Genomic DNA, 16,628 nt, shown 5'->3' on the forward strand with positions numbered 1-16,628 from the left:
GGAGGTGATGCCTTTGGGAGTTGATATATAATAAAGTAGATTCCTTTCTTGCATGGGCTGTATGGAATTAAAGGTGGGAGGAAGGTGTGAGAGCTTATATCGCATGAGATACATAGCAGGCAGCGTATGACAATAGTAATGTTGGCGTGTGAGATCAAGAAGGTCTTGGACCTTCACACCTCAGTTAAGTTTGCTGCTTTTATTTTGGAAATAATATGACTGAGGCCTTAACTGTTCCTTCTGTTCAGTTTCAGACAAAGCAGTACATAAAGTAGTTGGTCATAGAGCAGTTGAGGGCTCTAAAAAGGGAAATAAGGGATCTCTTATTTTTCAGCTGTCTACTTTGATCCAAAAAATCCCCGCTGAATTCATGCAGATGATGTGAATCCACAGATCAGTAGCACATAAATTAAGCAGTACAATTCTGCCTGCAAGAGCTGCTGAGAATTTGTGGAAATGAGATTGTTTGTCTCAGTGTTCCCTGTATTCCACATTATGCAACCCTAACCACAGTTTTGCATTATTACCCCTGTGGTGTCTAGCCCTGTCCTATAATGATTTCCCATCTCTTGGGGATGATTTTGGATTTGTGCATGTAGCACTAGAGGGGCTGACATTTGGTCTGTGACAATTTACAGAGTGCTATTGATTTTTGAATTTGAATTGTGATGTCTCAAATGTGCATTTAAAACCTCAAAACTCATCCTAATGGGTAATGCACCAAACCTTTAAAACAAAGCAAAAAAAGAACCCTGGTGTAATTTGTACAAGCCATCACAACAGTTCACGTTGCCAAGAGTGGAAAGAGTATACAGATACTTGACTTTAGGTTTAGAACCATACTCTGAAAAATGCCCACCATGGAAATAGACTAAAATGTACACTTAATTGTTGGGAAAATTTCTTTGAGACAGTCTTACTGCAAAAATTCAGTATTTCTCAACTCTCTTTGCTGTAGCAAGAACTATTTTGAGCATGTCCTTGATATCAAAGTAGGTAACTGTATGATGTTTAAGGTTCATACATAAACTTTCAAATGACTGTAAGCACAGTAGGCCCTGTGAGAGTGTAGTAACACCTGTAACACATCCTGTACCTGCACACTCTGGTTTTGTTGTTTGTTTTTTTTTTTCTGTAAAAGCTATTCTGGGTATATGGCAACTTCATGCAAAATGAGTACTGATCTAATATATGAAGATGTGTATTCTGATTCTCCCACTTGTGCACTGTGCCCTAAACCAATCATTAGTATTATTTTGCAAGCTAAGATTAAGAGTAATTAAGCATTGTTTTATTATCTGTGGGGGTTTGGAAGTTGTATTTTACCTATGCCCAACCTTGTCTAACTAAACTTTGCTTTTCATCTTTATTTGGAACTGCATCTTATTGGTTTGGGGGATGGGAAGCACATGCCATTTCATTTTGTGAATGTTTTGTCTATGCCTCTTCTGCTAGTGTTAAAGAGGATAACACAGATAACGAGCAGGAGAAGAGAGATGAAAAAGGTACTTCGGAAAGAGAGAATAATGAATTGGAAGCAGTAAGTATTTAGAAGGTTTTGGTTTATTTGTTCATTGTCTAAAGATTTACAAGGGTTATAGGGATGCAAAAGCGTGTGCTTCATCATTCTATTTTGTATGCTTTGTAGGAGGAAATTCAGGAAGTAAGTGATCATGAGGATGAAGAAGAGGAAGATGATGAGGAAGAAGATGACATGGAAGTTGTTGATAGCTCAGATGAATCAGATTCCGACTCTGATGAAAAAGGTGATGTCAGTGCAGTATTGTGTAGAATTTTACCAGTACAGGCTGTCATTTCTTGGGTTTTGGTAAGCAGGACAGAATGTTGCAAACCCACTGTCCATCATTCTATGTGGATTGGATGTCCAGTGAATTATATTTTTTCCTATGGTGCTAAAGCATGTAATAGACATTTACGATCAAGTGTCTCCCACATACTGGCTTTAAAATTAACCAGAGGCCATCAGGTGTTTGATAACACATTTCTTCCTTGGTTAGAATATTCCAAGTGTAAGATTTAAGTACCGGATTAATTTTATGTAGCTCCCATTCAGCTGATTTGGAAATGGGTAGACTTCAGTTTTGAAAAACTTAAAAGTCCATCAGCCTTCCTCATTTTTGTGTGGCATGCAAGTTAGGACTGCTGAAGTCAGAGACAGCATCACCAGCAATTCTTTCATGTGAGCTGGGCCAAACGGGCAAGCTAAGTCTGTTGATTCTTTCTTGTCTGAGAGTCACACAAACTGTTAGGAGGTGTTGCAGAACCTGGAAAAAAATCCTCAACTGACATCTCTGTTCTAGAGCATGTAATCTTAAGCCAAGAAAGTACCTAACTGACTAAAGAAATTCAAGTTTTAAAAACTTAACATTCAGGTTAGTCATTAGTTTTTCCTCCTGCTTTTCTCATTCCCTTCACCATTTCACTCCATGATTGAGGTGGCCCTTCTCTCATCAGAATTTTGGCTGTATCTTTCCAAGAGCTAAAGAAGAGAAAGTCTCCCCTTGCAGTCTGTCAGCAGTTAAATTTTCCTTTTATAACTTGCTGGGTTATTCTGCAGCCCTGATGTGTGACTGAAGTCTCACAGCCTTTTGTACAGGAAATGACAGATGGCTGATGTTGAGATTTAAATGTGAATAATTACAACATATGTAGTTATGTTGGCAATAGTTAGCAACTGTGATCCAATGAGAGATGCCTTTCCCTACCTCTTACCTAGTTCTGGAATGGAAAGTGTTTAAGGAGAAGACTTTACCATGACTTGCAGACAAGTTTTGTGTGCTGCATTGTGTTTTGTGTAGAATTATCCTATGTGCAATTTAGATGTCAGGAAATTACCCTAACATAGAGTGTACCTATATCTGATCCTTGCTGTTATTTTAACAAAAGTCTTAATTTTTAATCACTTTTTTTTTTTTTAATTTTAGAAAATTATCAAGCTGACTTGGCAAACATCACCTGTGAAATAGCCATTAAGCAGAAACTGATAGATGAGCTAGAGAACAGCCAGCGAAGGTTGCAAACACTGAAGAAACAATATGAAGAGAAACTAATGATGCTACAGCATAAGATTCGAGACACTCAGCTTGAAAGAGATCAGGTTCTTCAAAACTTGGGTAAGAAATGCATGATCATTTAAATCTAGGTGTTGTGTCAAAAGATACAAGTTGAATTTTTTGCTAGTTATATTGCTTCTTCTTTCAAATGTGATAAGAAATTACAGAAAACAGAAATAAATTTGTACACACAATGCCAGTGAATCAGACTTTACATGTTCTAGTTTCTACAAGAATTGAGAGAGATTATTCTTTTTAAAAGATACTGCTGTTGACAGATATTTGATTTGGTTGAATAAGCACTTTCAGGTTCTTTCCTGTTCTTCTTTCCCTCCTTTCTTTTGATTTGCATAATAATAGGGACTAGGATCAGTGGCCTTTCAGAGAGGTTTTACTGACCAAACATTTTTGAATATGTAGCAGTATTGAGATGGAAAACTAACTCTGAGTCAGGAAGTCCTATGCTACAAATAGTTGAACTTTGGGAGAGTCCTGGGGAAAGCGGTTTGAGTTTTTCCTTCTTTTAAAAACTATACTATGCATGCTTCATAGTTATACTTTATATGCTTTTGTTGTTCTTTTGTTCTTCCTTTTTGATTAGTGACAGAAAAGGTAAACTAGGCTTGGCGACTCTTGGGACTGTTATGATCTTTTGCACATATGTGTGAACAAGCATGTATGTATCTGTGTCTTCAGGTGCTCAAGTATTTGTTGTCTAGTGCAAAGAAATCAGGAGAGTGTTAACACTTGATCTGTTATCCAAGAACACACAAAGTGGAAAGTACGAAGCAGTGCAGGTGACAGGAGCTAGAGGCAAATTAAGTTTTTCAAAGATATTGCAGGTAATGCTAAAAGCAGAGGAAGCGGTGATCTGCTGTGCCTGGCAAAAGGAAAATATCTGGAACAAAAGCATATTAAGAATTCCTTTTTGCTCTAGGTTCTGTAGAGACCTATTCAGAAGAAAAGGCAAAAAAAATCAAGTCAGAATATGAAAAGAAACTTCAAGCCATGAATAAAGAACTGCAGAGACTTCAAACAGCACAAAAGGAACATGCACGATTGCTTAAAAATCAGTCTCAATATGAAAAGCAACTGAAGAAACTGCAGCAGGAAGTGACAGAGATGAAGAAAACCAAGGTATAGTTCAGTATATCGAATTGTTGTGCAATGAGTGTTTACTGAAAAATGGGTTGAAATCTCTTCTGCATTTGTGTGCCAGATAACTGTTCTTACTGTCAGCTGCTTGTAAGTCTGAAAACAGAAAAGATATGAAGACTAGGCTGTTCCTAGGGGAGAGGAGTGGCTTTTAAGTTTAATGAACAGAAATTACAGTGTCGAACAGAGAAGCTTGAACTGCTTTTTAGCTGTTCTTCAGCACTGAGTGAAGAAGACAGAGATGGAGGAAGTAGATTGCTAAATTCATGTAATATACTGGAAGATGGCAGTTTGAGGAAGAAACTCCATATGAGTGAGGGCAGGGAGCAGCACTTGAGTGTAAGCTTTTCTAAATGATGACCTCATTACAGGTTCGCTTGATGAAACAAATGAAAGAAGAGCAGGAGAAAGCTAGAATGACTGAGTCTAGAAGAAACAGAGAAATTGCACAGCTTAAAAAGGAACAACGGAAACGAGAGGTGATTTGTCACATAAGAACTTTCATTTGGAATAAACATCTATCATTATGGTGATCATCTGCTTGCAGGCACACACCATGTGTATATGCACTTACTAAGGCAGACATGTACCCATATATTTTCACCAGTCAAAATGCATATTAATTCAGTTTGACTTCTATGATAATTTGGTTCCTACCTTCTGGTGATAAGTAAAAGAGAAAATAGAAGCCTTATTGATTATGATTATGTATATCGGTATTGCTTTATTAGTGAATCTTTACAAAACTATTGCTACGACCTTGCTTGCATGCAAGTATTTTTTTTGATAGGGATTTCGTCTAGTGAAACACTTATTTTCATTCTGCACTAGAAAAAGCAAGAAACAGTTGTGACTTGACCACTTGATGTCACAACAGTTTTGAAAACTGTTATTAGTGTGTAAAGGTCTCTTTCTTATGCAGTACAGTCCTTGTGTCAGATAGTAAAAAAAATATCATGTTCTGTTTGTATTTTTCCACAGCATCAGCTCAAGCTTCTAGAAGCTCAGAAAAGAAATCAAGAAGTTATCTTACGTCGCAAAACTGAAGAGGTATTGTGGTATAAAAAAGCCTCAATAATTCATCCTTGAAACCAGACTGATATTGTATTCCTGTGAGTTAGAACGCAGCTTTGGGGAGAGGTAATGGTGTCTTTGCCCTCCGTTTCAGGTCACAGCCCTTCGTCGGCAAGTAAGGCCTCTGTCTGATAAAGTGGCTGGAAAAGTAAGTCGGAAGCTGAGTCTGCCTGAGCATCCTATGCAGGAAGCAAGTTCTAGCTCATCAGTTGAGCATGATGGTTCAAGAACATTAACGCAGCAGAAAATGAGAATTCCTGTTGCAAGGGTTCAAGCATTATCTGTAACTGCAACAAATGGAACAGGGTAAGGGCTGAAATGGTTTGGTACTCTCTTATGTGAAATGAAAATTACATTCACTTTCTAGCAGATAATGTGATGATAACACTTATTGCAGTAGTTATTTTTCAAACTATTGTCATGTAATGCTCATAAAATGGTCAGTTTACCATTATCAAATGCAATTTGAGTTTTGTGAGTTTAAGACTGTATGGAATAATATATAATGGCAGTAAAGGACAAATCACATTAAGAGACAGCAAAATTTCAAGATGCAGTTAATCTGTTCTTAAAAAGAACTCTCCTTGGTGGTTCAATCCTGCAGTGTTCTTAAGTACAAAGAAAAATCTGTCAGAAAACACAATCCAGTATATTAACCACTGTGTTATGAAGCCTATCTCCTTGTTAAATAGGGGAAAACTGGGTAGCATTTGATTTCATGGTGCATCATACAAGATGCCAGTGTTTTATACCCATTTTTCAAGTGCAGTATATTACAGTGCTGTAGAGTTCAGGGCTGGGTGTAGATATCTGTTCTGGTGCAGTGAAAAGCTGCAAGAAGTTCTGCAAGAAACTTAAGTTGTCCATGAAAAATATTCTGGCCTGATAATTTCTGCAGTTAAATGTGTAACTGGACTATTTCAGACTTAGCTGTTTCTCTTGAATTTGTCACAGAAAGAAATATCAGCGAAAAGCAGTAACAAGCAGAGTTTATTCCTCAAAGGCAGCCAGGATGAAGTGGCAGTTACTTGAACGCAGAGTGACTGATATCATTATGCAGAGGATGACCATTTCCAATATGGAGGCAGATATGAACAGGTTACTTACGGTGCGTGATCTACTATTCACTGTTGGCTGTATCAACATAGTAGATAGAGAGCAATGCATTTATGTTTGCTGTAAATAAATTGCTTTGATGGTAGCACAGGCAAAGTGACTTGGAATCCATTGCAGTTAATGAATGTGCTCTTAACAAATCCAGTAAGCATTTGGACCATGTAGTTATTATGCTTAGTAAGAATTAAAAAGCACATTAAAGGGATCAAGTGCAAATATATTAATATATTCACCTGTATAACTTCCTGTAGATATCATGATATCTTAAAAGTATAACAAGGAAAAGAAAAGAAAACAAAAAAAAGGCACTTAAGTACCCTAAGTGTTTGCTAATTCCTTTTTGTATGAAATGATGTCTTTGGGGAAAACAGCAACGTGAAGAACTTACAAAAAGAAGAGAGAAGCTTTCAAAGAAGAGGGAGAAGCTCATCAAGGATGGTGGTGGCAATGAAGCAGATAGAAATGTCCAAAACATAAATGAAGAGATGGAATCACTAACTGCAAATATAGACTACATTAATGACAGCATTTCTGACTGCCAAGCAAACATTATGCAAATGGAGGAAGCAAAGGTAGGTCAAATATTAATGCAAAAATGATAAAATGGAGAAAAAACAACTGTAAGCCTTGAAGATGTTCTTATTTTGAAATTAATTTTGCTTTGGCTGTATAATTATTGACCCAGGAAGTGAGAATCGGTGAAGACTTGGGTGAAGAATTTTTATTTAACTGAACTTTCAGATCTGAGTTTTAGTGTTAATAGTGTAATTCAAGTTAAGCTTGCAAAGCATTTACATGTGGAAGCTGATGCTTCTGTTCTGCTGGCATTAAATTAATATAATCTTGGAGCTGGAGGCTAACAGCTTATATCCTCCTCCTGCATCTGTTCATATGCTTCAACTCCCTTGTATTGTTTCATATATTTTAAATACATCTAAATATTTTTGTATGTAAGAATTTATGTGAATTCTTTATTTTGCATTTTGCATTTCCAATTATGTAACAGTGGCTTTCTGTACAGCGTTTTGGGGTGACTTTTCAAATAGTAATTGTCTATATTATGATTGAAAAAGAAATCTCAGTATTACCAAAAGCAGTGAAATCCAAATGTGGAAACTCTTATAATGTGCATCATACCTTACATGATCTAGCAAAGGAATCCATCACATACAATCTCCTAGATACCTTGGCACATAGTTATCTGAACTGTAATACTTATCCATATTTTTATGTGGCAGCCCTCTCCCACCTTGGGCTAATCTGTGCTTTAATGCATGTTAATATCACCAGCAGCTTCTACTGTTTTGCTCACATCAGCATTTCTTGAATTTTGTACAGTACAATGCAAGATTATAGGACTTAATCAGTAAAGAAGTAGTGGACACAAAAGACTTAATAATTCTAAAGACTGCCAGAGTGCTTAATACTGACAGAGAATAATCTGAAGAAAAACGAGGAAAAGACTAGCCTTCGAATGTATGAAGGCTTCAGACAGTGTAGAATTGCACTTATTTCTGCATCCACTGTGACTAGCTTAACTTGGAGAAAGAAGTCTGAGTTGGAGGTTGGTAACTAGGAGGGGAACAGCGGCACTGGAAGAGACTGGGAAGGCAGCAGAGTCTGTATTGTGTGGTGCTTTGGAAAAGAAATCTTTCAGGTGTGGTTTAGAGGTACTAAGGGATGAACTGGATGATACTGCAGCATTTTCACTTTTGCTGTTTTCAGTGTGTACTGTGGTGATTTTCACACTGACTGTTTTTACTGCTCGACACATAGGAAGAAGGAGAGACCTTGGATGTAACGGCAGTGATTAATGCTTGCACTTTGACAGAAGCTCGATATTTACTTGATCACTTCCTCACGATGGGTATCAATAAGGTAATGCATTAAATGAAATAGGTATATGCCATATACCAGGAGCAGAGCTGTGCTGACATAAAGGCTGATCAATGTGCATTAGACAAAGCAAAGCTGGTCAATGCTGTGGAGTCACGTGGGTTCTCAATGTGAAGGCCCTTGAGATCCATTGTCCCCTTCAACCTGTTGCCTGTTTTTCAACCGCTGGTAGATCCTATTTCACTGTACTAAGTACCTCATGCTGTTCCTGTAAGAGCGCTAACTTTTTGTAATCAAATCAGTCTCTTCCTGTGTTTTTCAACAAGCTTCTAAAGAATGCTCAGGGTCTCTTTTTTTAAAGATTGGCTCAGCCACTTAAATATGGGCTTTTAAAAAACGTGGTTTAAGATGTATATTGATGCATGGCATGCTAAAGTCAGACTTCTACTTTTGAATAGAGCAATAGAGGTTCTTTCTGAAAGCCCTAGGGAGTTCTATTTTCAAAATGAGTGTTTGGCAGTTTATAACCCAGTGCACAGAGGTACTTGTTGCTGCCTCTTTTTACTGTTTGGAGGCCATACTTAATGTCATTGAATCAAATGAAAGATTTCAAGGCTATTGAAATCAATCACATCGACTTATGCAAATTTCAGTCTTCTGCTTTATTTTTTTTTTTTTCAGCCCCTAGGTGGGTCAGATGGATACCCAATACCCAGAGTTAAAATGAGGAAAGTGCCTCTGACTTACTATGTTAACAATTTCTCCTTATCATGATATAAAAGCTCCATTATGTGAAGGTGTTTCTCTTCTTTCTGATATGTAATTAGTGTGTAGAAACACTAAAGGCATGGGTTTTTTTTTCCAAAATTTACCATGCCTGCTATCTATTCTATTGTTTGTTTCCATGCAAAATATGTTTGTTTGTATGTTGGTTTAGTTCATGATAAAATCGGAACGTAATATGTAAGTCCATATTACTACACTTCTCAAGTGCTAGCACGCAAAGACTTGTAGAAACACAGAAAAATTGGAGTGCTAGGACTTGAGAAAGAAATGTTGCACCTTAATTTTTCCCTACTGTTTCTTCTTTTTGGAAACCATTTTCTGTAAATTTTCTTGCCTACATTTTCTACAACTAAAATGCTCCCACCCATGCATGCATCTAGGGAGTTCCCTTAGAATGGATTCTCTCTTAAGTTAGGCCATGAGATCTGTCATCCACAGCTTAAAGTTCACTGTGTGATTCTGTAGGTAAGATTATGGTTCTGAGGTGGTCGTGGGCTTTTTTGGTGGGTTTTTCTTGTGATGGGTTTCCTCCCTCCCCACCCCTCCCTTTTGTTCTAGAGTATGATAAGTAATAATTAAAACTACTTACATTTGAAAACAGGTATTGACTTTTCAGTTGCTCACTACTCTTAAATAAATGCAGAGTCTATGAATTGTACTTGGGAGTTATGTCCAACTTGGCCACTAAATGCATATTTGCAGGGCAGAGTCTGAGGAACGCAAGGTAAATGAATGTTTAATGACTGTAACAAAAAGAAAAAGGGCTGTAGTTGACACCTGCTCTTTAGGCTGTGAGAGGAAGATTACAATGTGCAGTTTTTTAAAAAAGTAAGGAAAGAATTATGTTAAAGCATTTGACATCTTTTCCTTTGTGTATCCCTCCCAGGGTCTCCAAGCAGCTCAGAAAGAAGCTCAGATCAAAGTTCTTGAGGGACGCCTTAAGCAGACAGAAATTACTAGTGCTACTCAAAACCAGCTGCTCTTTCATATGCTAAAAGAAAAAGCTGAGTTAAATCCTGAACTCGATGCTTTGCTGGGTCATGCTTTGCAAGGTAATTCTATCATCTTGTATTCTGAGTAGTCAGCTGCATGTCGTGTTTGCCTCTCATGCATGCTGTACTGGGCATTCTAGGCTATTTCTTCTCTGAATAGATGCTGTATTTTAACATCTTAAACTTTATTTCACAATTGGTGTGCATGTATGTCATCTTTTTGTTATGTCCCCTTGGCAGTAAAATGTGGGAAATAAAGAGGGTTTTTTATTATTGAGACTTTTTTAAATTCAAGTAATATGCTTGTTATTTCTACAAAAGACTTTGCATTTACAATTTGGTATGTTTTTAACTTCTGAATATGAAATTCTAAATATGCAATCCTGTTCAGTCCTGTTCAAATGGCATCATATGTCTATTACGGCATCTATTCTACTTCTTATGAGATGATATTAAGAAAAATTTAGAATACATTTGGGTACTTGTTTTATTTCTTTTTATAAATGGATATGTTTTGATTGGAATGTTGCTTTTGTTTCCTTGTTGCTGTTATTTACACAGACCTAGATAGCATACAGCTGGGTAAGTATGTTTAGCTTTCTGTGTACTGTACAGCTGCATGAGTTACTAATTCATTCATGTTCACTAACCAGTGCATCTTAGAATTCGTGAGTGTGTGAAGTTTGCATGAACTATTCTGTAAATGTGCTCATTATCATGAGATTACAGAGCGTTTCTTCCTTTCTGAAACCACCCACAGCCCTCGTGTTAGATTTGTCAGATAAGTGACCACAATAAGCAGAGTTGTATTTCAATTTTGTAACTTGCTGCTTATGAAGCTATATAGTATGTTCAGACTACCTAAAGCTATTTTATGATTACTACTGCTGTAGTTGTGACAAATCCTGCTCATCTATTTAGACCTGAAAATAAAGTAATTCTTCACATGCAGGTCACTTCTAACCTGTTGCAGGTAGCTCATTTTGTAGTGTAAGTATGGTGCAGAATGCAGATTATATCGCGCTTTTCCAGTTTGGTTTAGTTACTGATTTTTGTGTTGAGTCTGTTGTTGCTTTCAAATGATTCCCAAGCAAATAACGCTTTATTTTCTCACCTCCACAAAATCAGATGTGTTCAAAAGTTGAAAAAAATTTCTGATGTCAGCAACAATTCCTTTTGCATTGTCTTGTGTTACTTCTAATCCCATTATGCTGTCCTCTGCTAGTTTGCATAGGCATCTGAAATATTTCAAAAGCACAAGACTGCCTGACAGTGTACAGATCACCATCTAGTGTAAGCTGGTGAGAACTTTGCCAGCTTCCTAACAGGTGACACCTGAAATCCATGTCAGGGCATCTTGCTGCTTACAGCCAATATTTAGTCAGGAACCTCAGTGGTTAATATTGTAGTACATGTAAAATAGACTCTTAGTGTGTGTGCACGTGTGTGTTTATCCTGTTGGGGTGAGAGCAGTGTTTCTCCAGCCAGGAAGCTAGCATTGGTTTTTCTTTAGCTTTGGACAGGCTTTTACTTATTAACAGCTTCTGGAGCAGTGAAAAGACACTTATTAAATGCATTGAAACAGTAAAAGATTTTGTATAGTATATCTCATTAAAGAAGCTTTTTAACACTTTGCAAGCATGAACTGAGGCTTTCAAACTATCTAAACCACTCAGGACTATGCTAACACTTTATATGAAGGAAACTTCACTGTGGGTGTATCTTGGCTGAATATGCTGAACTAACCTCAGTCCACACTGAAATCCAAACTGTTGATAGTCTCTGTTCTGTAGGTCACTCGTGGCTATACCTTTTCAGCTGCAGGAAGTTCAGATACAGTTATAGTGAGGTTTTAAGGCTGGGACTGCCAGCAGGTTAGCAGGGACTCTGGGGCAGGGGCTCCCTGGTAACCTGACATGATTCCCAAAGGTGGAAGTGTGCACAGCATCAGATCCTGAGACCAGTTTCACCAGGATGCTTGACAGCTTGGTAGCAGTACCAAGCCAGGCCCATCCGGAGCAGAAGGACTGAACTTCCATGGTGCTTGTGAACTCTTCCCTTGATGTCGACTTTCAGCTCTGATACCTTCAGAAGTTGTTAGCCATTTGAATACACTTGGCTCAAAAAAGTTTGGGTATTCCCCACCGTAGTTGTGCACCTGCATTCAAGCATAGACTTAAAGGGTTCAGGCTGCAGGAAAGTACATTACATGGTCAGGTTTAGACCCTTAGAATGGGCTTTGATTGCATATCTGTCTTGTTTGTGAATGAGCTATCTGCCATTCACTATCCTATCTGCTCTTGTGAAGAGCTAAAATGTCCAGGAAATTGAGTCCTGAGTATTGCTGGAGGGACTCCTTTCCAAAGAATTGTAGGAGTTGCTTTTCCTTCCTACCTGTGACATCTGGATGTTCATGAATGTGACTAAAAACCATCTATGTGCAGATCTCTGGATGAACTGCACCGGTGTACTGTGTTGTACTGGTACTGTCTGGTTGCCTCTGCAGGAGGATGACGACAAATAATCAGAAAAGCTCCCCGCTGTTCTTCAGTCAGTGATCTATCAGCAGTCATCTCTGCTGCTCCTCACAAGCAACACTGCCTTTACTAACTGTATTGCTTCTTTCATCTTTTCTTACTTGTGACTTCTTGCAGAATCTTGCTCTTCTGCCTCTTCTAGTTCTTTTTGTTGATTCTATGTGCTGGCTCTTGCCTGGGGACTTTGTGCAGTGTTCCTGTGCTGAACTGCAGACAAACTGAAGAAAAATATCAAACAGGTCACATTAGTGTGAGCCTACAAATAAAATCCCATCTTTTGTGGCCATCCCACACTTTGGGCTTTGTTACCTGTTAAAGCTTGTTGCAAATTCTGTATGAGAAAGGGATGAAGTAATACCACTGTAGTATGAATCCTATATTTAAAAAATACATTTATTGATGCTAATTTTGTGCCTTGCTAGAAGAAGCAGTACTCTAAATCCCCACTTCTGCAGGAGATGTAGAATAATAACGTGTGTAGAAAAGGTTTACTATGGGCTCAGATCTAGGATAGAACAAAAAAGAAAATTGAGTGCTATTCCTGTGACCCTACTTTCTTTATAATGTTGTTAAAACTGATACAGCAGTTAAGTACCTCAGAAGTGCATTGTTGGTGCTGGTTCTAAATTGACTTATTGTTTTGACTTTTCCAGGAAACATTTTTAGATTTAGCATACATTAGAAGGCAGTATTTCTCTTTTCTTCATTCCTTTTCAGAGTTCAACTGGAAACTATATGTTTTTCTTTGATTTCTGCAAAGCATGAACTTGCACTTAAAACACATATATGGGCAAACCTATTTTAATATGGGTGCCAAATATATTGGTTCTGTGCATTACAAATGGTATATGCTTTCTTGCAAATAGTAAGTACACAAACTTAAAGCATCTCTAATAATAAAGAAGAGATGTAATGTCATTAGAAGCTTATTTAATCATTAAAATTTCATGAGTCTGTTAGAAAATAAGGAACTCCACTTTTACGAATATGTTACTGATGTCCTTAAGCTGTGCTTAAAATAATAATATGCAAATTAGAGCATTTGGTTTCCCAACAGTTTGGAACTGATTGTACGTGTGCCCTGGACTGATTGTCGCAGCTTAATGTTTTGCACTGTTTGCATGCAGACATGTTGATCTGATGTTTGACAGTGTTAGTGTGTGGCATGCATGCTGGTTTTGTCTTTTGTGAGCAGGTTTGTGTACCCATTTTACCTCAGGAGCATTCCTACTGAACAGCTTCATTTTATAGTTAGCTTCAATACAATTAATCTGTTTTTAGGAAGCAGTTCTATAGAATTAAATGATGGCATCATCCTGTTCTGAAACCTAAATGCTTATATACTAAGAAAGTTCTTGCTTCTTGTCAGCCCAAATAATACCATTCAGTATAAGCTGAGGCTGAGCCCTAACTTGCTAGCTAGTTAAAAGTAGAATTTTTTTCATTATAACCAGGCTGATTCTGACTCAGAGCAAGAAGATTACAGAAAAAGAGGGAGAGACATCCTTACTTGTCCATTGATTTACATTCTGTCTGTTGTATGTCTTGCAGTTAATTTCCTTTGCTGTATCTTTTTCTCCTTCCAGTTTTGCTTCTAGAATTTCTCTGGCTTTCTGTCATCCCCGTGGCTCTGCTACAACAGCTAGAGGACCACATTTGACACAGTGTGCCTAGGTGTATGATTTATTTAGCTTGTATGAAAAACTTAGTTTAGACATCAGGAAAATTCAGTGGGGACTGGCTAGCAAATGGTCAAGATACTTTGAAAATCTCTACCTTTTTTATGCTTTTGATGTATGTATTCATCTACATTCAACATTGTCAGAGCTGTTTTGTATAGCAGTTAAAACCTGCAAGTCCTCTTTTAGATGGACAGGCTAACATAATTCTCTTGGAAATTTTCTAGAAAATTTGGAAGATAGTACTGATGAGGATGCCCCATTGCATAGTCCTGGAACAGAAGGAAGGTGAGCAGTCTTTGTTAACAGGTAAATGGGTTTGGTTCTAGAAAAATTACTGTCTTTGTAATGCAACACATATCCACTACAGGATACCTCTGATATTGTTTGATTATACTTTGCACATAATTTCAGTAAAGAATCAAATAAAACTACACATTCTGAAGAACTGACTGTTTTCTTTCTAACTGTAATGCAATTTTTCTTTCAGTTCACTATCTTCAGATCTTTTGAAGCTCTGCGGTGAAGTCAAACCCAAAAGCAAGGTAGGCTGTATGATGATGATTCATCTACGCACCTTTTAAATGATTCTATGATTCTATAATAATTGACTTTTATATGATACCTTCTGGAGAGTGCTCTTGCTTTGCTCTAGAGACATTAATGAAGACATGTAAAAGATGAACTTGACATACAGTTCATGTGATTTGTACATAATATAGAATCATAGAATAGTTAGGGTTGGAAAGGACCTTAAGATCATCTAGTTCCAAGCCCCCTGCCATGGGCAGGGAAACCTCACACTAAACCATGTCACCCAAGGCCTCACCCAGCCTGGCCTTGAACACCGCCAAGGATGGAGCATTCACAAACTCCCTGGGCAACCCATTCCAGTGCCTCACCACCCTCTCAGTAAAGAATTTCTTCCTTATATCCAATCTAAACTTCCCCTGTTTAAGTTTGAACCCGTTACCCCTTGTCCTGTCACTACAGTCCCTGATGAAGTGTCCATCCCCAGCATCCTTGTAGGCCCCCTTCAGATACTGGAAGGCTGCTCTGAGGTCACCACGCAGCCTTCTCTTCTCCAGGCTGAACAGCCCCAACTTTCTCAGCCTATCTTCGTACAGGAGGTGCTCCAGTCCCCTGATCATCCTCGTGGCCCTCCTCTGGACTTGTTCCAACAGTTCCATGTCCTTTTTATGTTGAGGACACCAGAACTGCACACAATACTCCAAGTGAGGTCTCCCGAGAGCAGAGTAGAGGGGCAGGATCACCTCCTTCGACCTGCTGGTCATGCTCCTTTTGATGCAGCCCAGGATACGGTTGGCTTTCTGGGATGCGAGCGCACACTGAAGCTGGCTCATGTTCATTTTCTCATCAACCAACACCCCCAAGTCCTTTTCTGCAGGGCTGCTCTGAATCTCTTCTCTGCCCAACCTGTAGCTGTGCCTGGGATTGCTCCCACCCAGGTGTAGGACCTTGCACTTGGCATGGTTAAACTTCATGAGGTTGGCATCAGCCCACCTCACAAGCGTGTCAAGGTCCCTCTGGATGGCATCCCTTCCCTCCGGCATATCAACCGAACCACACAGCTTGGTGTCATCGGCAAACTTGCTGAGGGTGCACTCAATCCCACTGTCCATGTCACCGACAAAGATGTTGAACAAGACCAGTCCCAACACCGATCCCTGAGGGACACCACTTGTTACCGGTCTCCAGCTGGACATTGAGCCATTGACCACAACTCTTTGCGTGTGGCCATCCAGCCAGTTCTTTATCCACCGAGTGGTCCACCCATCAAATTGATGTCTCTCCAATTTAGAGACAAGGATGTCGCGTGGGACAGTGTCGAACGCTTTGCACAAATCCAGGTAGATGACGTCAACTGCTCTGCCCCTGTCCATCAGTTCCGTAGCCCCATCATAGAAGGCCACCAGATTGGTCAGGCAGGATTTCCCCTTAGTGAAGCCATGCTGGCTGTCACCAACCACCTCCTTGTTTTTCATGTGCCTTAGCATGCCTTCCAGGAGAATCTGCTCCAAGATTTTGCCAGGCACAGAGGTGAGACTGACTGGTCTGTAATTCCCCGGGTCATCCATTTTCCCCTTCTTGAAAATGGGGGTTATACTTCCCTTCTTCCAGTCGTCGGGAACTTCACCTGACTGCCATGATTTTTCAAATATGATGGCCAGTGGCTTAGCAACTTCATTCGCCAGCTCCTTCAGGACCCACGGATGGATTTTGTCAGGTCCCATGGACTTGTGTACGTTTAGGTTTTTAAGATGGTCTCGAACCAGATCCTCTCCTACAGTGGGCCTAAGGTCTTCATTCTCACAGTCCCTGCGTTTGCCTTCCAAGACATGGATGGTGAGGTCAGAG

At 38.9% G+C, this 16,628-nt stretch overlaps 1 protein-coding gene across 1 annotated transcript in view; it reads left to right on the forward strand.

Annotated features, from left to right (window-relative positions):
- Positions 1 to 16,628, forward strand: part of KIF21A (kinesin family member 21A) — a gene marked incomplete at its 5' end in the record, with an annotated part of 91,517 nt that overhangs the window by 53,556 nt on the left and 21,333 nt on the right. The window contains 14 exons of the mRNA XM_080616470.1: positions 1,456 to 1,540; positions 1,649 to 1,766; positions 2,946 to 3,134; positions 4,012 to 4,211; positions 4,601 to 4,708; positions 5,211 to 5,279; positions 5,398 to 5,609; positions 6,258 to 6,411; positions 6,791 to 6,991; positions 8,196 to 8,297; positions 9,928 to 10,093; positions 10,595 to 10,615; positions 14,477 to 14,537; positions 14,740 to 14,794. Coding sequence (XP_080472596.1) covers positions 1,456 to 1,540; positions 1,649 to 1,766; positions 2,946 to 3,134; positions 4,012 to 4,211; positions 4,601 to 4,708; positions 5,211 to 5,279; positions 5,398 to 5,609; positions 6,258 to 6,411; positions 6,791 to 6,991; positions 8,196 to 8,297; positions 9,928 to 10,093; positions 10,595 to 10,615; positions 14,477 to 14,537; positions 14,740 to 14,794 — 1,741 coding nt within the window. The remainder of the gene's footprint in view (positions 1 to 1,455; positions 1,541 to 1,648; positions 1,767 to 2,945; positions 3,135 to 4,011; positions 4,212 to 4,600; positions 4,709 to 5,210; positions 5,280 to 5,397; positions 5,610 to 6,257; positions 6,412 to 6,790; positions 6,992 to 8,195; positions 8,298 to 9,927; positions 10,094 to 10,594; positions 10,616 to 14,476; positions 14,538 to 14,739; positions 14,795 to 16,628) is intronic.

Source organism: Psittacula echo (assembly GCF_963264785.1).
Source record: "Psittacula echo genome assembly, chromosome: 1".
Lineage (NCBI taxonomy): Eukaryota > Metazoa > Chordata > Aves > Psittaciformes > Psittacidae > Psittacula > Psittacula echo.